General features: G+C 36.9%; 2 protein-coding genes across 2 annotated transcripts; both read right to left on the bottom strand.

Moving 5' to 3' along the window:
• Nucleotides 1-15,847: 15,847 nt before the first annotated feature.
• On the bottom strand, nt 15,848-16,204 carry LOC140989459 (uncharacterized). Its single transcript, XM_073458656.1, has one exon. The coding sequence runs from the start codon at nt 16,202-16,204 to the stop codon at nt 15,848-15,850; it is 357 nt and encodes a 118-aa protein (XP_073314757.1).
• A 2,806-nt stretch (nt 16,205-19,010) lies between these two features.
• LOC140989457 (uncharacterized) lies at nt 19,011-20,285 on the bottom strand. The gene has a single exon (XM_073458655.1). It carries the CDS (start codon nt 20,283-20,285, stop codon nt 19,011-19,013), a length of 1,275 nt encoding a protein of 424 aa, XP_073314756.1.
• Nucleotides 20,286-22,930: the final 2,645 nt, after the last annotated feature.

Here is a 22,930-nt window from a genome sequence, read left to right as displayed (position 1 = left end):
TTCAACATTCAGTGTTCCCTTTCCAACAATTTTTCCTTTAGCTCCCCCTCCATAGGTCACTCTACCACAATTTTGTTCAACATAATCGATGAGATGTTCTCTTGAACCTGTCATGTGGCGTGAGCTTCCACTATCAAATACCAATGACATGAAGTGTTAGTTTTCAATGAAGTATAGACAACATTACAGTGAGTTTTTACCTTTGGTACCCAAATTTTTCTTATTGTAGGTCGATGGTTATAGGTGTTGCGGGAAATATTGGACAACATTCGGGGAAACATCCGACTCGATTTTCAATTCATGCAGTCATCCATGAGTTTAAAACAGTAGGGCCTGATATGACCAGGCTTAAAGAAGTAATGACATACATACCTGCGCTTTCTTTTCTTAGGAGTATGTGCAGCAGGTTGTCTTTTCGGTGGAGAGCTTTTGGTTTGTGACTTGGGTTGTGGTTGTGGAGATGTATCAGCCTTTCCCTTCACAAAAACAGTCGACTTGGAGGATTCACCAATTTCAAACACACTGTCTTTGAAGCCTAAGCCTTTCTTGTCATCTCTTCCCATCAAAAGTATGGATTCAAGTTTTGATGTGCTCTTATTGAATTTGGACAAGGTTTCAGTTGCCTTTTGTAGCTTATCCTTGGTCTTGCATAGTTCCGAATCCTTTTTGCTCAGAATTACTTCAAGTTTGGCAACCACTGCTGTTAGATCGATGTTCTCCTTCATAAGAGTAGAGTTCAGCTTGTTTCTTTTGGTCCAATCTTCAAAAAGCTCTTCATATAGTTTCTGAACGCTCTCAAGAGTAATTTCTTCTTCATCAGCTTCCAAATCATCATCTACACTTGAATTTCCCGAGGCTGTAGATTTTAAACAGATTGATTTTTCGCAGATGTTGCGGCCAGGTGTGACAACACCTAGGGCAACACCTAAAGGATTCACCTGCAGCCAGCGTCTTTCTGTCAATAATGCGGTCAAGGAGGTATGATTTTCTTCCTCAGTAGATTTCTCCTCCACATCAGATTCTTCATCGCTTAGGGAAACGTTGTAGCCTTTATTTTTTCGCAATCTGTTGGCACATTCATTGGCATAGTGACCGAAGCCTTTGCATTCCCTACACTGCACTGAATTATACATTTTTGAATTGTATTGTCTCTTGCCTTCATCCCTTGGTTGAAATTGTTGCTTGGCAGAGAGCTTTTGTGGCCTTTCAGGCGCAGGAAGACTTGGAAATTTTGAGGATTGTCCAGCTTTCTTATCTCTGATTCTTTTCAAATAATCCCCAAATTTCTTTGTGATATAGGCGATGGCATCCTCACAAATGTCGGATTCGTTAACTTCTTTGGATATTTGAAGAAGATCATCATAAGAGTCATTATAGACTTGAAATGCTATAGTTTTTCCCTTGTCTTTCTTCTGCATATCCATGTTCATTTCGAAGGTACGGAGTAAACTTATCAATTCTTCCAGTGCCATTGAAGTTGTGTCTTTAGCTTCATCAATTGCACAAATTTTTATGTTAAACCTCTCAGGCAGAGATCGGAGAACTTTGCTGCCTTTCATTCGATATGGGATCACCTAGACTGAATGCTTCATTCGAAATCTCCCTGAGACGTCGATCATAATCTGTTATAGTTTCGGTTTCTTCCATTCTCAGGTTCTCGAACCTTGAGGTGAGCATTCTCAACTTTGTCCTCCTCACACTTTCTGAGCCTTCACAATGCTTCTGAAGGGTTTCCCATGCATCCTCGGCAGAAGTGCAGTTCGTAATCAAGGTGAACATGTTCATGTCCACAGAAGAGAAGATCGCATTCAGTGCTTTTGAGTTGTAATTCGAACTTTGTACTTCATCAGCAGTCCAGTCACTTTCTGGTGGTCGAAGTACTACGTTGGCAAGTGATGTATCCATTTACTATATTTTTCTGTGAAACAAAAAAAAAAGAAAGGATCAACACTTAGTATGTCAAGAGTAGGCTCTGATACCACTTGTAAGAAAACGTTGTTTGACAGTTATGAGTAAATATGTAAATAGCAATTAAAATAGCAAATTCGTATTTTATCATAATTAAGTGTTGCGCCAGATGTTACAACATCTCGGACAACATACAACGGAATATTAACTTTTATAACACAAATCGATTTAAATAACTAGATGAACAAGATTAAATATGCACAAGTATAAATACTTGTGCGGTGCCTTATGGCAAAAATTAATCACTAGAAAACCAAATCATTTACAAAACACTATCACTAGTGATCATTACGAAAATCAATTTCCTCAACACTTTGAGAAAATAAAGCTTTCTAAAAACAAATAACCAAAATAAAAACTAAAACAAGAAAGCAAAACGTGATGCCAAAAGGGAATCCACGAAAATGATCTTCAGCCAACTTCTTCACAGATGTTGTCTGCAGATGTTCCCAACATTCAAGGCAACACGCGATCACCTCTCTTCAACTGCAACTGCTTCGAGAATTATTTTGCTCTGAAAATCTCAACTTCGTGTATGTATTTTCGATCGATATTGAAGCCGAGAGGGAAACAACTCTTTATGACGTCCCTTGATATCTTATTTATAGTTGAAGACTTTTATCTCCACAAGGAAACCTATTTCATAAAGAAGGTAGAGTTTAATTAGAAATAAACTTTATTTAAACATTGATATCATATCTTATTAAATCATTATACTAAATATCATATCTAGAATATATTTCCATAGTTATCTCATTATCTTAGAATGGCGAAATCACATCAAATATTGTACTCAATTAAATCAACAAATAAAAGATATTCTTGGGAAAATAATTTAAAATTCAAGTAATTATATCAATTGAAATTGAGAATAATATTTCCTTTCAATACAGGTTTAAGTATTATCTCATTCTCATTTTTCAATCCAAAGATGTGCTAGTTTTTCAAACCTATAAAAATAATACAATTATACAACACACATATTTTTTTATACAAGTTATTATAAAATTTATAAAATTTAAATATTTAATATACTTTAAACTATAAAATATTATACAAAATATTTAATAAAAATACATTTTTTTATATTAGTCAGTTAGATTGTGAATTTAAGAGGACAGTCGCAAGAAGTCTGAACCAAAAGTGAAATTACCTATGAAGGCAAGGGTGAATGGAGAACTAAATACTAGCAAAAATATTGTAGGGTTTGGCCTCCAAGTAGCCTCCTCCACTTCTCCACATCTACCTATAATATTTTGGTTAATTTTCACAAGTTTGTGGCAAGGAAAACGTCTAACAATCGTCTTCCGTTCATCCTCTACGTTCTCTCGCGCTGGTATTAGTTTATTCGAGCGCTAGATAATATGTCAGATTAGTTGCGTGGCTCAAGCATTTTTAGCAAAATCGATCTTAAGACTGGTTATCACCCAATTAAGATGAGGGAAGGTAATGAGTGAAAAACAACTTTTAAAATGAAGTACGGGTTATATTAGTGGATGATCATGCCTTTTATCCTAACTAACGCTCCTAGTACCTTTATGATGTTGATGAACCATGTTTTGTATGCACATAGAGGAAAATTTTTTGTGGTATACTTTGATGACATCTTAGTGAATAGTAAAAGCTTGGATGAGCATGTGGAGCACTTGAAACTTGTACTAATAACACATAGATCTGAAAATTCGTATGCTAATATTATGAAGCGTGATGTTGAGCGTTTGTGTGAAATCTAGAACACAACCACATGAATTTTATACGATTCTTCTTGTCCTTAATGAACCTTGGGTTTACATTTCTATGGACTTTGTTTTGGGTTTTCCTAGAACTAAGAAGGGGAAGGACTCTATATTTATTGTTTTGGTCCTTCAACACTTGAATGATATTATAATGGCCTCTAACATGATTGGAATATTCTTGGTCGCTCGCCGTGAACCATTGAAGAGATTCATTGACATGATTCTTCAAATAAGAAAATCAAACGTGAACTAAAATGAAAACCACGCCCTCGGTTCAATGAAATAAAGAACAGTTGTGTGTCATGATATTATGAAACAAGTAATTGGCTAAAAAATTCACCCCTAAACTATGAAAAAGTTTAGTAACAAATAATAAAAATATGAAACAATCAAAATTAAAACAAGCCTTCAAAAATTCGTCTTTGAGAATCCACGTGAAAAACAACCGACAAACGCTACAAAGATTGAATCTTTAATAAGTTTATTTTTGATGAACAGAGCACAAAGATTTTGAATTTTGATAAAAATCTTCAATATTCTGATAATCCAATGTTACAAGGTATATTTAATTTAATTAAAAAACATGGCAAAATATCTTTCAAAACTCAAAAATTGTGTTTCCATGATTAATTCTGCGTTAAAATTTTGAGTTTCTAAAGTTTTGTCCTAGGAGTGTGCCCTAGGGAGCATAAATCCCCACTGAGGAGCGTAGGGCGTGCTAGGGCGGCTAGAATTCCATGCTGGGTCGCACCTGTCTCGGCCTATTGTGCTGGGGCGGGGGGAAATGTTTGCTGCAGTGCGCCTGTCTCTTCTAGATGCTTTCGTTTTTGTCATTCAACACTTGAATGACATTATAATGACCCCAAACTTGATTGATATTGAAACGTCTGCTATTTATTTTCTTAAAACGTCCTAAAATATATATATTTTTACCTCCTTAATCTCTATAATTCAAAAGATACATATATATACACTTTAAAATACATTGACACCATTTTTAAAATAGAACAACTAACTAATATTTAAAAATCTAAAGGAAAATAATTTGAATCATAAAATCGTTAAAAGTTGTACCCAACCTAAAAACATTATTTGAAAAGTATATCTCATGCTATAACCTCTCAAAACCACTCATAAACATAAATAAATAGTCCTCAAAATATCTTTAACATAACTTAAAATCATAAATAATAACTAGTGCGGAAAACTAGCGTCGGTCATCGGGTTATGTGCACCTTTAGTCCAGCAAAGCCAACCATCAAGACCTCTATTAACATAATCATCATAATCACCTGCATCAATCACACCTAGTGAGTCTAAATACTCAACACACCATAATCTTGATAACAAGTACCACATATATAGATCACATGCAACAGTGAAGATACTTGTACGTAAAATATCGTTTTCATGAAGATGCATAACTTTAAACATAACCATTTTCATAAACCTTTTCATAAAGATGCATAAACTTTGAACAAAACATTTTCATAACGATACATCAATTTTAAACAATAAACCTTTTCATAAACATTTTCGTAAACTTTTTCATAATCGTTTTCATATCAACATAATCATATCATTTTTCGTTTTCATCAATCCATATCATTCATCATTTTGTCATATACGTTCTCTTTTTATTGAATTTGGATTGTTAATTGTGACTTTTTTTTTCCTCATAAAGTCGAGGGATCCATCTACATGTAACCACAGTACTGGGTGGCGGGGACATCAGCGACACTCTCACCCGTCAACTGAGCCTTGGCCTATCATTATCATATGGAAATACGATCGTCAGGCTCCCTTTAGGGCTTTCTCCCATAGACGGGCTCCCTCTGGGGCCTTCTCCCATAAATGGGCTCCCTCTGATGCCTTTTCCCTCACGACATCCCCATTCATATCATCAATAGTCATAATTACTTCACATCCTCCAATGTTTCACATTTTCATCATTTTATAAAAATCATGCATTTAATATCCTTTTTCTTTCAAAAACAAGCATGCAACATATCTTTTAACTTTATCGTTTAATCATAAAACCCATAAACATTTAAAATAATAAATCATAACATATTAAATCATAAAATCCATAAATATTTAAAACCAATATTTTAACATAATAAGTCATAAACATTTAAAATAACATTTTGACATAATAAGTCATAAACATTTAAAATAATATTTTGAAATATTAAATCGTAAAAACATCCATAAACAATTAAAATAATCATATTAGCATATAAAACAGCATTCAGGACACTGCCATGACGTTTACTAATTTTTGGGTGTGAAATTACCGTTTTTTCCCTAGACGTAAAATTTCACGTTTTTGACATTTTCTTCTAGAACACAACCACATGAATTTTATACGATTCTTCTTGTCCTTAATGAACCTTGGGTTTACATTTCTATGGACTTTGTTTTGGGTTTTCCTAGAACTAAGAAGGGGAAGGACTCTATATTTGTTGTTTTGGTCCTTCAACACTTGAATGATATTATAATGGCCTCTAACATGATTGGAATATTCTTGGTCCCTCGCCGTGAACCATTGAAGAGATTCATTGATATGATTCTTCAAATAAGAAAATCAAACGTGAACTAAAATGAAAACCACGCCCTTGGTTCAATGAAATAAAGAACAGTTGTGTGTCATGATATTATGAAACAAGTAATTGGCTAAAAAATTCACCCCTAAACTATGAAAAAGTTTAGTAACAAATAATAAATATACGAAACAATCAAAATTAAAACAAGCCTTCAAAAATTCGTCTTTGAGAATCCACGTGAAAAACAACCGACAAACGCCACAAAGATTGAATCTTTAATAAGTTTATTTTTGATGAACAGAGCACAAAGATTTTGAATTTTNATATATTTACCTCCTTAATCTCTATAATTCAAAAGATACATATATATACACTTTAAAATACATTGACACCATTTTTAAAATAGAACAACTAACTAATATTTAAAAATCTAAAGGAAAATAATTTGAATCATAAAATCGTTAAACGTTTTACCCAACCTAAAAACATTATTTAAAAAGTATATCTCATGCTATAACCTCTCAAAACCACTCATAAACATAAATAAATAGTCCTCAAAATATCTTTAACATAACTTAAAATCATAAATAATAACTAGTGCGGAAAACTAGTGCGGAAAACTAGCGTCGGTCATCGGGTTATGTGCACCTTTAGTCCAGCAAAGCCAACCATCAAGACCTCAATTAACATAATCATCATAATCACCTGCATCAATCACACCTAGTGAGTCTAAATACTCAACACACCATAATCTTGATAACAAGTACTACATACATAGGTCACATGCAACAGTGAAGATACTTGTACGTAAAATATCGTTTTCATGAAGATGCATAACTTTAAAAATAACCATTTTCATAAACCTTTTCATAAAGATGCATAAACTTTGAACAAAACATTTTCATAATGATACATCAATTTTAAACAATAAACCTTTTCATAAACATTTTCGTAAACTTTTTCATAATCGTTTTCATATCAACATAATCATATCATTTTTCGTTTTCATCAATCCATATCATTCATCATTTTGTCATATACGTTCTCCTTTTATTGAATTTGGATCGTTAATTGTGACTTTTCTTTTCCTCACAAAGTCGAGGGATCCATCTACATGTAACCACAGTACTGGGCGGTGAGGACATCAGCGACATTCTCACCCGTCAATTGAACCTTGGCCTATCATCATCATATGGAAATACGATCGTCAGGCTCCCTCTAGGGCCTTCTCCAATAGGCGGGCTCCCTCTGGGGCATTCTCTCATAAATGGTCTCCCTCTGATGCCTTTTCCCTCACGACATCCCCATTCATATCCTCAATAGTCATAATTACTTCACCTTCTCCAATGTTTCAAATTTTCATCATTTTATAAAAATCATGCATTTAATATACATTTTCTTTTAAAAACAAGCATGCAACATATCTTTTAACTTTATCGTTTAATCATAAAACCCATAAACATTTAAAATAATAAATCATAACATATTAAATCATAAAATCCATAAACATTTAAAACCAATATTTTAACATAATAAGTCATAAACATTTAAAATAACATTTTGACATAATAAGTCATATACATTTAAAATAATATTTTGACATATTAAATCATAAAAACATCCATAAACAATTAAAATAATCATATTAGCATATAAAACAGCATTCAGGACACTGCCATGACGTTTACTAATTTTTGGGTGTAAAATTACCGTTTTTTTCCCTAGACGTAAAATTTCACGTTTTTTACATTTTCTTCTACAACACAACCACATGAATTTTATACGATTCTTCTTGTCCTTAATGAACCTTGGGTTTACATTTCTATGGACTTTGTTTTGGGTTTTCCTAGAACTAAGAAGGGGAAGGACTCTATATTTGTTGTTTTGGTCCTTCAACACTTGAATGATATTATAATGGCCTCTAACATGATTGGAATATTCTTGGTCCCTCGCCGTGAACCATTGAAGAGATTCATTGACATGATTCTTCAAATAAGAAAATCAAATGTGAACTAAAATGAAAACCACGCCCTCGGTTTAATGAAATAAAGAACAGTTGTGTGTCATGATATTATGAAACAAGTAATTGGCTAAAAAATTCACCCCTAAACTATGAAAAAGTTTAGTAACAAATAATAAGTATATGAAAAAATCAAAATTAAAACAAGCCTTCAAAAATTCGTCTTTGAGAATCCACATGAAAAACAACCGACAAACGCCACAAAGATTGAATCTTTAATAAGTTTATTTTTGATGAACAGAGCACAAAGATTTTGAATTTTGATAAAAATCTTCAATATTCTGATAATCCAATGTTACAAGGTATATTTAATTTAATTAAAAAACATGGCAAAATATCTTTCAAAACTCAAAAATTGTGTTTCCATGATTAATTCTGCGTTAAAATTTTGAGTTTCTAAAGTTTTGTCCTAGGAGTGTGCCCTAGGGAGCATAAATCCCCACTGAGGAGCGTAGGGCGTGCTAGGGCGGCTAGAATTCCATGCTGGGTCGCACCTGTCTCGGCCTATTGTGCTGGGGCGGGGGGAAATGTTTGCTGCAGTGCGCCTGTCTCTTCTAGATGCTTTCGTTTTTGTCATTCAACACTTGAATGACATTATAATGACCCCAAACTTGATTGATATTGAAACGTCTGCTATTTATTTTCTTAAAACGTCCTAAAATATATATATTTTTACCTCCTTAATCTCTATAATTCAAAAGATACATATATATACACTTTAAAATACATTGACACCATTTTTAAAATAGAACAACTAACTAATATTTAAAAATCTAAAGGAAAATAATTTGAATCATAAAATCGTTAAACGTTTTACCCAACCTAAAAACATTATTTAAAAAGTATATCTCATGCTATAACCTCTCAAAACCACTCATAAACATAAATAAATAGTCCTCAAAATATCTTTAACATAACTTAAAATCATAAATAATAACTAGTGCGGAAAACTAGCGTCGGTCATCGGGTTATGTGCACCTTTAGTCCAGCAAAGCCAACCATCAAGACCTCAATTAACATAATCATCATAATCACCTGCATCAATCACACCTAGTGAGTCTAAATACTCAACACACCATAATCTTGATAACAAGTACCACATATATAGATCACATGCAACAGTGAAGATACTTGAATGTAAAATATCGTTTTCATGAAGATGCATAACTTTAAACATAACCATTTTCATAAACCTTTTCATAAAGATGCATAAACTTTGAACAAAACATTTTCATAACGATACATCAATTTTAAACAATAAACCTTATCATAAACATTTTCGTAAACTTTTTCATAATCGTTTTCATATCAACATAATCATATCATTTTTCGTTTTCATCAATCCATATCATTCATCATTTTGTCATATACGTTCTCTTTTTATTGAATTTGGATTGTTAATTGTGACTTTCTTTTTCCTCATAAAGTCGAGGGATCCATCTACATGTAACCACAGTACTGGGCGGTGAGGACATCAGCGACACTCTCACCCGTCAACTGAGCATTGGCCTATCATCATCATATGGAAATACGATCGTCAGGCTCCCTCTAGGGCCTTCTCCCATAGGCGGGCTCTCTCTGGGGCCTTCTCCCATAAATGGGCTCCTTCTGATGCCTTTTCCCTCACGACATCCCCATTCATATCATCAATAGTCATAATTACTTCACATCCTCCAATGTTTCACATTTTCATCATTTTATAAAAATCATGCATTTAATATCCTTTTTCTTTTAAAAACAAGCATGCAACATATCTTTTAACTTTATCGTTTAATCATAAAACCCATAAACATTTAAAATAATAAATCATAACATATTAAATCATAAAATCCATGAACATTTAAAACCAATATTTTAACATAATAGGTCATAAACATTTAAAATAACATTTTGACATAATAAGTCATAAACATTTAAAATAATATTTTAACATATTAAATCATAAAAACATCCATAAACAATTAAAATAATCATATTAGCATATAAAACAGCATTCAGGACACTGCCATGACGTTTACTAATTTTTGGGTGTAAAATTACCTTTTTTTCCCTAGACGTAAAATTTCACGTTTTTGACATTTTCTTAATTTCATTAACTCTAACATGTCCCAAATAATTATTTAAGCTTACATCAATTTTCTCATATTTTTATTTAGCTTAAATCGATGACTTTTAAATTTATTCTTTAAATATAGCATATTACTGCGTTTTAATCCCGATTGAAACTAAACCTTAATATAAAATTCCCAAATTAAAATTTTAGACTTTAAATAATTATTTGAGCTTAAATATAATTTCTCATAATTTAATTAAGCCCAAATATAGGCGTTTCAATTAATTCTTTAATCAACGTTTCGTGAGGCGATTAAATCCCGGATAAATCCAAAACTCTTTATTTTGACCCCGAATTTTAAACATAACATTTTTATTATTTATTCTACCCTTGGGAGACATGAACCGCACCCGTGGACCCATGGTTCCAATTTTAGTTCTTTAATTTTCGTTTTTGACACATGTAAGGACATACCGAGCCATCTCATAAAATACTTGAGCCATGCCCGAGCCTCCTCGAACCAAACCTGGGACAACACATCTAAGAACCCTCTTGGACCATTAGAACTTAAGGAATCGAGCCCAAGCTCCAAAACAGAAGCTCTACAACAGCAGCATATTATGGCCGAGAAACCCACCTAGCCTACCCTCGAGCCATCTCAAACCCTCTTGAGCCAACCTCGAACCATCATGAGCCAACCTCGACCCAGTCCCCCTATGGATCCTACTGGACCCTTAGAACCCATAGGAACCTACCATAGGCTTGAACCGAAGCCACACCAGCAGGTGCAAGCAGCAGCCGAGGAAACCCATATGACATGGACTCTACGTTTCTGTTGCTAGGTCCTAGACAACCGACCCAGACCTTGAACCAGCCCCTTATGCACCTTCTTAGGACCCTAAGGACCTAACCTAGCCCAGCCCAAAGCCCCTGGCCGAGCCAACCAACCCTGCACAAGCTGCTGCAACCTGCACCCCCTCCTTGATAACTCTCGGGTTGGAGTCCTAGCTTGCTAAGAATCCTCCCCAGCTTCTTGTCTCGAGTCATAGCATGGCTAGGACTCTTCTCTTGACCCCTCACAGACCCTAGCCAAGCCTTGGTTCTAGCCGAACCCAAGCCCAGCAACCAAGTCCCCAAAACCGTGCCTTACATCCTCCATGACAGAATTATGGTTCCAGCTTTGTTCTTCCTGATTTGCAACATTTTTGGTTGTGTTCTAGGACTCTAAACTCGTGTCAAACAATGCTTGATCATGTACTAATCATGGCAGCCCTCTTAAACACATAAAAACATGAATTTGGAACAAAAATTCAAGAGTTTAAAACACATGTAGGCATAGTTACGAAAATATCAAGTTGTGTGCCTTGTTTTCTTTCAACCATCTTCAAATAAATATTATGGTATGATAGATGTTTGAAAGAAAGAATTATGGCGTGCCGTTGCATGTTTAACACACGAATAAACGTTGACGAATCGAAGAACGATGGCACGAAGACGATGGCTTGAATTTCCTTGAAGAACCTTGATGCTTTTCCATTGATATTTTGAAACTTCTCTTGGATAATTATGTGTGTGTGTCGTGTAATTTGCAAGGAAGAAAGAGTTTTGATTTGTTGGGGGAAGTGGGGCGTGGGTTTGTGATTTGGTTTGGGGGTAAATTGTATATTATATAGTTTAATTAAACACTAATCAAGCTTTGGCCCATTAAGAGATTAATTAGGTCCATTAGTGATTAATTAAAATATTAAAAATAATTTTTTTAATAAAGTTTGTGAATTTATTAGCCGAATTGTCAAAGCGTTCTTATTTTTGTTGAAAATCCAACATCGATAAAGTTTACGTCCCGGCGTATAAAATCACCTAAAAACCCCTTATTTTCAAAAATATGAAAAAACATCAATCCTATTTTAAATAATTAAAAAAAATTATTTAATAAAAACATTTTCCATTTTTTTCAGCCCTCGGTCTCCGTTCATCGATCGCAACTCGAATAATCCTTAAAAATATATTTTAATACAATCATGTAGAAAAATATATTTTAAACATGTCAATATGCACAACATAATTAATTTATGCAATTAAAACAATTAATTGAAATACACAAAGAATTTAATAACTTGTATGCATGTGGTTTGCGTGAACCTTTAAATTTTCGGGGCGTTAAAGATATGCTCTTGGTAGCTTTCCATGAACCCTTGGAGAGCTTCCTTGAACTTCTTGCTCCATCCCCTCGTAATTGGTCCGGCCGACAACTCTAACGAGACTCACACTGCTTTCTTAGGAGTATTGTTGATCGCATCATCCTCCCTTTTTTGAAAAGGATTTGTCCTCAAATCTTGATCTTCTCCTACATCAAATAATGAAAGACCAGTAACATTAAAAGTTGAACTTATATTATACTCACCTGGTAAGTTCAATTGGTATGCATTGTCATTGATATTTTCTAGCATTGGGAATGGATCATCGCCCCTTGGCAGGAGTTTCCAACTCCTCTTCTCTGAAAACCCCACCTTCTTAAAATTCAACCATACCCAATCCACTGGTTCGAAAATAACCTTGTTTCTCCTCTTATTGGCTTGCTTTGTGTATTGCAATTTCTTTCTATTTGTTTTGTCTTTAACTTTTCATGCAAGATTCGAACAAACTCTGATAACATGCATCATAGAATTCAGTCTTCGTCTCAGCATATTCATTTACCTCGTCCGTCAAGATGTCGATCTGAGTTTGTACAACAGACATGGGTATGAGCTACTCATCGTATTCCATCTTTTATTTGCCTTTTCATTCTGTCCCTTTTGAAGTATATGAGAAGGCTATGCCAGATCTGGTACATTCAATAGGATCCCTGATTACTACGCCTTTCGGCCTAACTGCTGGTATAATTGTAGGTTGAGCAACTAATTGAAGGGGAACATCTATTGCAACTAGGGTTAGCTTTTCTGTGGGCTCAGCAGAATCTCCCTTGTCAGTTGTCTCAGCAGTAGCTGTCTTGACATCATTTTTCAGCCATGATGAATTATTTTTCTGAGCTTTGATCTCATACCTCTTCTCCTTTTCAGAACGATGGTGCCAATTTGCTTGGCTTTGAGATTGGTTTGGTTTTGGTGGTTCTGGCTTTCTTGACTGGTGGAAGAGGTGTAACTTCAGTATCACTTTGATGTATGATCAACTTCCTCTTAGGCTTGGGTTTGAAAGCCTTAGACTGACCAAATTTGGCTTTGGGAACATCAGTCTTGGAGGGCGTCTTTAACTCTTTTTTTAGTTCTATCAGTTGAATTGAAGACAGTTAGACAGTGATATCTTTGAGTCTCAGAGTGAAGATTGATGATGCATCCAACAATGTAGTCTTGTGCAGAGTTGGCGATTCACTTAAAGGAACGCCAGTTTCTTCAAGTAGACAACTTGAAGGAATAGAAAAACCAAATCATTGCTTGGTAGACTGAACCATGACCTTCAAAATGTTGAATAGAATTGATGACTAGTTCACCTTAATTCCCTTGATTATTGCAGCCATAACTTGAAACTTTTCCAACGTAATTGCAGCAAAAGATCTTGCCTTGACCAATAAGAGTTTGCCACAATATCATACAGTATTTGGTATTCCAGCTTCATTTCTTTCTTAGGGGCAAAGTTCTTGATTGCTTTCCCAGAGGTAGAGAAGAGGTTCAGCATTTCTTCGATGTCTATGGCCTCAATGGAAAAGAAGTTGGTCCAACCATCAGAGGGAAACTTAAAGATCTTTGCGAAGAAACACTCGTCGAGGTTGATTCCATTTCTTCCGATAATGAAATTAGCTTCCCATCACTGATCACTTATCCTCTTTCATTGATTTCTAGCAGCTCAGGAACATATATGTCTAGCGAAGGGCCCAGAAAAGATTTGAGTCCAAATGATTCAAGTGCCTTGAAAACTTCTGTAAATGAAGTGTCTCCCATGGCATATATAGAGTCGAAATCGACTGCAAGAGCATTCATAATGTAAGCAGGTGTTGCGATTGCTGCCATTTTATTATATTTGTGAGATTTGAAAGTGTTTGGAAAATGAAGATCACGAAAGTGATCGTGTGTAGAAATATGAGAAATTGCATAATGATTTGCCGAAAAATATTAAGTGTAAAGAATGTAAAGAGTCTAGATTGAATATATGTTCTATGACTTTTTCAGATGATTTGAATTAGTAACTGCTAATCCTAGAAATGGATTGGTAAAAAATCAACATATATTGATGAGAAATTAAACTGAGTTAAGAATTCAGTCGACTAGATGATAAGATCAGTTGTTCTGAGAGCACACTGTCTCAGTTTAGTTGAGATACTAAACTGAAATTTAGTTGAGCTTAAGGGTAACTGACTTCTATCTCATCAGTTGACTTTTGGAAACTCAAAATTCCTCCTAAATAAGATATTAAGATAAATAAATGAGTCCTAAAACATTTCTAAAGAAAGAAAACTCAGTATCAGGAAGTGGTTTTGAAACGTCTACTAATATTTTTTTAAAGCTAAATTTCGAAATAAACATTTTATGCATGCATGCGATAACAACTGAAATTTACACATTTTAAAATAAAAGTATTCAATTATCAATAAAAACGCTGCATTAAAAGAAAATACGACAAAACATCAAACATACAAAAATCCTGACAACCATCAACATAAAAAAATGACAGAGTATGAAAATATCCATGATCTCTCCTAACTTATAAACACGATGTGCGGAAAAATAAGGTCCCCAGGTTAGCGTGCGCACATCCAGTCCCGCATTATGCAGACTTCGGAGCCTCCAATCTCCTCATCGATATGCTCACCTGCATCATTCACACCTAGTGAGTCTAAAGACTCAACACATCATAAACGTTATAACAAGTACATATACATAACATGCAACAATGAAAAGTATTGTAATCAACAAATGTTTCATGATCATAGAAACGTGAACATAAATGTATCGTACACAAGCATAACGTGTCAAAACATGTCTCATCGTATCATCATATACGTGTTTATTTTATTTATTTGAATTCAATTCATTAGTTGTGACTTTTGTATCAGCTCCATTCGATGGATCCATCTACGTATAATGTTACCCGGCAGCGGGGACATCAGCGACAATAATATCCATCCACTGAGCCTTGGTCTTACATGTCATCGTATTCGTATTCGTATTAGTCACAACCAAATCTCATCATTCAAAACATGTCATCATATTCATCACTTTATAAAAATCATGCATATATGTAAATTTTCCTTAAAATCAAGCATGCAACGTATTTTTCATAATAACATAAAGAGTCATGTTCTTGATAGAATATACATTAAAAACATGTATATTTGTGATCAAGACGCTGCCAGGGTTGCTAACTCGACCCAGATGCAAAATGAGCATTTTGCCCTGGAAACCCTAATTGATCATTTTATCTCTGGACCTTAAAATTTCGACCCGAAGCCAACCAAAAAACTTAAAGCCCCACAAAACATATTTATAATCGATTCTTAGACGTAAACTTGAGCTCGTTTCATAACCCGGTCTCAGTAAGCTTCCATTCGCATCAAAGTCTGCTCTCTCTTCTCTTCCAATAGATCCAACTCCATTGCCCGGCTTTGATAATTGTCATCCGGGTAAGATTCTACCCGGGCAGAAGATTGTCTGGGTTCAACCGGAATAACTGCTTCAGAACCATATACCAGATTAAAAGGAGTCTCTTGAGTAGGTGCCCGGGGAGTAGTTCTGTATGCCCAGAGAACACTGGGCAATTCCTCCACCCAATATTTTCCTTTGCCCTGTAGCCTAGTTTTCAAGGCTTGCACAATAATTCTGTTTACAACCTCTGTTTGACCATTGGCTTGAAGATAAGCAACAAAAGTGAAAGACTGAGTGATTTTCATTTCCTGGCACCAAGCTGTGATCTCCTTTCCCTGAAACTACCTCTCATTGTCTGAAATTAGTCTCCTGGAGACTCCAAATCAGCAGAAAATATTCTTCCACAGAAACTTCAAAACTTCATGCTCAGTAATCCTTGCCAAGGGTTCGGCTTCTACCCACTTAGAAAAATAATCAACTGCTATCAAAAGAAATTTCTTCCGAGCCCGGACAACTAGAAAGGGACCAACAATGTCCATCTCCCACTGATCAAAAGGACAAGATGCCCAGATATGCTTCATGAGAGTGGCCAGGCTGTGCTGAAAATTAGAATGAAGTTGACAACCTTCACACGCCCAAACCACTCGAGCAGAGTCTTGGCTAATAGTGGGTCACAAAAATCCGTCAAGCATTGCTTTCTGGGCTAATGCTATTCCTCCGAGATGCTCCCCACAACACCCTTCATGAATCTCCCGGAGGATATAATCCACATCTCCCATAGATAAGCACTTTAATAGATGTCCCTGAAATGATCTCCTGTATAAGATATTATTTAAGAGAACAAACATGAGAGCTTGTTTCTTGTTCTTCTGAGCTTGAGTTTTGTCCTCAGGTAATTTATTATTTACAATGAACTTGATCAGGGGTGTCAGCCACACATCCTTTGATGCTGGCAATGTCTCTTCTTCCGTGGAAAGGGTTAGCCGGGTGACATGCAATACTTCTCAAGTATTGACTTTTGATAAAGAGGCGGCCATTTTGGCCAAAGCATCTGCTTCCCCATTCTCGTCCCGGGGTATTTGCTCGATACTCCAATCCACAAAAACTTCTGCTTGTGCTTTAATGAGCTTTATATATTTAAGAATTTTATTGTCCTTAGCCTCATAAACGCCCTTTATTTGCTGGGTAATTAATTGTGAATCGGAATACAAAATGACCCGGGAAGCTCCAACTTCCTGGGTAGCTCGAATACCGGCGAGAACAGTCTCATACTCTGCTTCATTATTAGTCACCCGGGAGTCAATTCTTAGAGCCAACTTAATCTTCTCTCCCAGGGGGCTATTATTACCACTCCCACCCCACATCCAGAGAGGCTAGATGCACCATCTACGAATACTCTCCAGACCTCCTCTTTATTTGGTTGAATCATTTTTGACAAGAAGTCTGACGGGGCCTGAGCTTTGATAGCAACCCGAGGCCTGTACTCAATATCATACTCTCCCAGTTCCACTGTCCATTTGACCATCATCTCGGATACTTCTGAATGAGTCATAATTTTTCCGAGGGGACTATTAGTTAGCACAACAATCTGTCGCTAGTTAGCACAACAATCTGATGTGACAGAAAGTAAGTTCGCAGTTTCCGGGCAGTCATAACCAAGGCAAGGGCTATTTTCTGTATTTCGCTGTAACGAAACTCGGGTTCTCAAAGGGCATGGCTGACATAATAGATGGGCTTTTGATCAGAGCCCTCTTCCTTCACAAGTACCGAGCTGACAGCATACTCAGTAGTTTACAGATAGACAAATAATTTCTCCCCGAGCTCTGTCTTTACTAGGACAGAAAGTGCCAGATGACTCTTAAGATCCTGGAAGACCTGTTCACATTTCTCATCCCACCCAAACTGTTGCGCCTTCCAAATGATCTGGAAGAATGGATAACTCTGATTTGCTGATCGGGATATGAACCGGAAAAGAGAAGCAATTCTCCCGGTCAACTTCTGCACTTCTCGGACAGATCGGGGAGATGACATGTTCAATACTGACTTGAATTTCTCCTGATTCACCTCGATCCCCCGGTCAGTAACCACAAAACCCAAAAATTTACCACTCTTTACATCAAAGATGCACTTGGCTGGATTGAACTTAATCCCATAATGCATAAGAGTGACAAAAGTCTTCTTTAAGTCAGAGATGAAACAAGAAACCTCCCTAGACTTGCTCAGGATGTCGTCAACATATACCTCCACATTTCTTCCCAACTGTTTCTCGAATACTTTGTTCATTATATGCTGATAAATGGCCCCTAGAGTTCTTCAATCTGAAAGGCAAGACAACATAGCAGAATGTGACTCCCGAATGATGAAGTTGGCCTTGTTCTGATCATTCTCGGCCAGAGGAATTTTATGATACCTTGGTAAGCATCCATGAAGCTGAACAGTTCATATCCAGAAGTGGAATCCACCACCTGATCAATTCTAGGGAGGGGATAATGGTCAATGGGGCAAGCCTTGTTGAGATATCTGAAATCAACACACATCTTCCACTTTTCGGTAGCTTTTGGTACCATCACCACATTCGAGAGCCAGGTAAAAAATTGCATTTCCCTAATGTGGCCGGCTTCCAACAAATCTCTAACATATACATCAATTACTTTATGCTTCTCGGGACCAAAGTGTCTCTTTTTTTGCTTTACAAGTTGAGATCCCGGGAGGATGTTCAAATGATGCTCAGCTATCCGGGGTGAGATCCCGATCAACTCTTGCTGGGAACAAGCAAAAACATTAATATTAGTTTTTATACAGTTTATTAAACTGACCCGAATGGACAAGTCTAGATCTCGAGCCACCCGGATCTCTTTGCCTAGCTTGATCTCAACCACTTCTTGTCCCTCCTCCGCCACAGACTGTACCTCCCCCTTCTCTACTTCCCGCTCCCCTCCTTACTACCACTTGTTCTCTTCCCTTCCTTCCTCGCCTTCTTCTGGTCCACCCGGACCGCTTCCATATAGCACTTTTGAGAAGAAGGCTGATCTCCCCGGACTTCACCTACTTGTCTCCCCACTGGAAACTTAATCTTTTGGTGGTAAGTGGACATTACGGCCCTCAACTCATTCATGGCCGGCCCACGACAGTGAAAGTGGTCAAAACAGTTTTCTTCAATTCCCGAGTGCCAAAAGTTAAGGGCAAAACAATATCTCCCTCTGGGTAAACAGCATAGCCAGCAAAGCTAAAGAGTGATGTTTCCACTATCTCCAACCGATATCCCTGCAAATCCATCTGTATGAGGGCTTCCTTGAAAATAGCATTCACAGAACTGCCCGAGTCAACGAAAACCCTCATGATGTCATAATTTGCCACCTTGGCTTGAATTACATGTGCATCATTATGGGGAAGATTGACGCCTTTAAGATCTTCCGGTCCAAAGCTAATAACCGCCTCCATCCTCCTTACTCCTACCACTTCCATACAATCTCTTCTGCTTCTTGACTTCCGAGCCCGATTGGAATCACCATTAGTAGAACCTCCAGAAATTATTTTTATTACCCCTAAGACAGGGGGTGAAGACTTCTTCCTCTCGGGCTCCGAATTTCTTCTCCCCCTCGGGTCACTTCTCGAATCTTCCCTGGCACTGGGTCCTGACTGCCTAGCTGCCCAAGGCGGCAATCTCGGCTTCTTGCTTTGTTGATTATGTCCCTGAACAGCTGGTGGGACATAATCTCTTTTCAGCATTTTGTAGTCCTCTGTGTTGTGATAACACACTTTGTGAAGGGTACAAAATCCCTTCTTCTCAGGCCTGGTAAATTGCTGAGAAGAAGGTAGGTCCCTGCTACACTCTTGGACATCCCGATCCCGGGCAATTTTCAAAGGCACATGATGAGAAAAATGCCCCGGGTTGCTCCTCCTCTGCCCTCTCTCCTCGGGTCTAGATGCCTGGCCTCCCCTCTCTCTCTTCACTGCCTCCCTCTTCTGTTTCTGCGCCTCCTCCATATTAATATACTTCTCTGCCCGGGCTAGCAGATCATCAAAATCCCCGGACGTCTTCTTCGTCAATGATCGAAAAAATTCACCCTCTCTCAACTCCTGGGTAAATGCAGTAGTCTTGGTCTCGGAGGCGCAAGAGGGGACATCCAAAGCAACTCTGTTGAATCTTTGGATATAAGCCCTCAGACTCTCTTCCGGGCTTTGCTTGACTTCAAAAAGACTAAATGCAGTCTTTTTGTATTTCTTGCCGCTAGTAAAATGATGTAAAAATACCTTCTGGAAATCTTCAAAAAAATGTGTACTTTGAGAGTCCAATATCTCAAACCATATCTGAGCTGAATCAATCAAAGTGGTCAAGAATACTTTGCACTTGATCATATCAGCATAACAATGCAACATGGCCATGTTCTCAAATTTGGCCAAATGCTCCTCCGGGTCAGCGCTGCCATCATAGTCCTTGATTTTGGCAGACTTAAAATTCTCGGGAAGAGGTTCCCGGACAATAGTATCAGCGAACAGGCATCCTTTGACAATTACCCAAGAATGACTCCGACCTTAAATTTGCCCTTCCAAAACTCTCATCTTTTGCCTTAATTCTTGCAACTCCTCCGCCACAGTCGGGGACTTGGAACCGACACTGGATTTCCTTTCTTCCATCCTCGTTTTCTCCTCCCCTTCCTCCTGATCTCTCTCCTGCTCTCCTCCTGGTTGTGTAGCATGATGAGAAGGGTCTCTTCGGGCTACGGCTTTTTCTACAGCATCGGATATAATCAGAGCCAACTCCTCCGGGAATAAAGTGATAACAGGTGGAGGTCTTGTGGGTGGAAGACAACCTTGTCCTGAGATAAGTGCATCATCTCCAGGAGCCCGGAAAGGTATCTTGATTTGTTATTCTAGTGGGAGCCAAATCAACGTCTTGAGCTCAATTTCTCACGGCGCCAATGATGATATCCGGGTGAATCGGGTGAGCTAGGTCGGGGCAATTGAAAGGGGATCGATTTGAGGTGTTCAAATGCGCAACGAAAGTTAAAATTTTCGAAAATCATATTTTCAAGGGCAAAAATTCGAACACCTCTACTAAGATGTGTAGCAAATACAAAACACAATATGTAATACTTAGGGTGTTTAGATAATTACCTATCAATCACAAAGATTGATTAAGGCTCCAACCAAGTTGCAAACAACTTGGCTCTTCAATGGTAGACTATCTACAAGCTTCACCTAGGTTTTGGACTCCTTTCTTCAAATCAAGCCCACCACCAACTAGGAAGATCCCCTCATATTTTGCACTAGAAAAATATGAGGATTTCTCAAGGAGAAGTGAGGGTTTTTCTCCAACAATCGAAGAACAAAAATGGAGAGAATATGTGTGTGTATTTTCGGCCAAGTGGTTTGTGGGAGGTGAGAATATTGTTTTCTTGGTGAGTGAAAAAGTAGTGACCACTTTTTGCATGCCATGCAATTTTTTAATGAAAAAGTATTCTCCAACTCTTCACCACCCAAGCATGCAAAACCTATTAGGGCTTGTATCAATTATAAAGCCCATGAACTTTATTTAAATGTCTCAAACACATTTGAGATTATTTAACATTTACTTGATTTTACTCAAGCCCACTAGTTTAATAATTATTTCTAATTGGGCTCTACAAGGCCCAATGTAATTTAATTAATTCAACACTTTGAATTAAATTAATTTAGTCCATAATAATGTTTATGAAAATTACAATTTTCAAATACAATACTTGTTTTTCTAACTTTTAATTTAGGAACACTTCCCCAAATTAACAGTTACCTTTTCTCATAGAAGTCATACTTCTATTTTTCCTTACTCCTATAAACTCTTTTATAAGCCGTTTAACACATTGAACTATTTTACTTCTCAACGGGATCTAGAAAGCTAGTACTTGTCTGGCCCTCAATGGTTCACTGATACAACTAGCCGTGGGTTCACATCTCCATGTGATTCGGACTAAACATGTCCTTATACGAGCATACCCCCATTGCTCCATTCTTAATTATCAACTCCTTGATAATAAGAATGTCAGAACTCAAGTCTGATAGTACCCAACCAATCATGTTAAACGCCTAGCAGCATCGCTTACATGATTCCCTAGGTATTAAATGATAGTGCCTGCAAGAACCATTCTATTATGGTTATCGTACAGTACGGTCCCTTCATCTCATATATCCCGACCGATTCGTCAATCATTGGTATATCGAGAGTTGTCGATGAATCGATACTATGTGTCATGTCGTAGTTGCATCGATGGTGTAATATATGAAACCCCTTTCATAATTACCACATACTATGATCAGATATTTCAAACTACATACACATGAGATCACATAGGATATCCATACCCGAAGGTAAGCGGTGAATCCCCGACTACAATGCATCGACTCTTATATGTTTCGCCAAAACACCCAACCTTGCCACCTGATGACCTCTTGAGAGTCGGTAAATAAGTCAAAGTGCAATGCTAGCACATAGAGTCTCAATGTTGTCTCGGGTCTTAAGGACTAATGGTGTACAGCCATAAACTAGGACGTTTCCACTCGATAAGTGAGAACCACTTGGAAAGTTCTTTATGGAAGGTTGTTCAGTGCACTCTACCAGGAGCACCTATCTGCATGCTTGGACATCACAATGTCCCCTACCAATGAAACATGGTACTCACATCGCAGATACTAGTCTCGAACTCGAGCGGCCTATATCCTTCTTAGCGGCGACTGAATCGACTAGGAACTGTTTAGAATATACAGTATTGCAAATATGAGTTTAATGATACTCATCATATGAGTATCCCATATTCTTTCTACTATTTGTATATTCAAGGACTTTATCTATGCAACTAGCATGGATATACAGATAAAGAAGTGCCAGAATAATAATTTCAAATATTATTAAAATAAAGACTGTTTATGCATAGAGTTTCATTGTGAACACTCGGCCAACACTTGGCTCGACGTGCACCTACTCTAACAAATCCACCGGATTTGATAAGAGTTTGTTTAGGAAAATGAGCAAGGAGATATGTCTTGTGGTGAAG

Source organism: Primulina huaijiensis, chromosome 12 (assembly GCF_012295235.1).
Source record: "Primulina huaijiensis isolate GDHJ02 chromosome 12, ASM1229523v2, whole genome shotgun sequence".
Lineage (NCBI taxonomy): Eukaryota > Viridiplantae > Streptophyta > Magnoliopsida > Lamiales > Gesneriaceae > Primulina > Primulina huaijiensis.
Note: the sequence above shows the minus strand (reverse complement) of the source record. Positions and strands in the feature narration are given on the sequence as shown.

Bases quoted from the DNA above. Each gene is read 5' to 3' on its own strand.
- LOC140989459 (XM_073458656.1), bottom strand. From the start codon at position 16,204: ATGAAAATCACTCAGTCTTTCACTTTTGTTGCTTATCTTCAAGCCAAT.
- LOC140989457 (XM_073458655.1), bottom strand. From the start codon at position 20,285: ATGGCCATGTTGCATTGTTATGCTGATATGATCAAGTGCAAAGTATTC.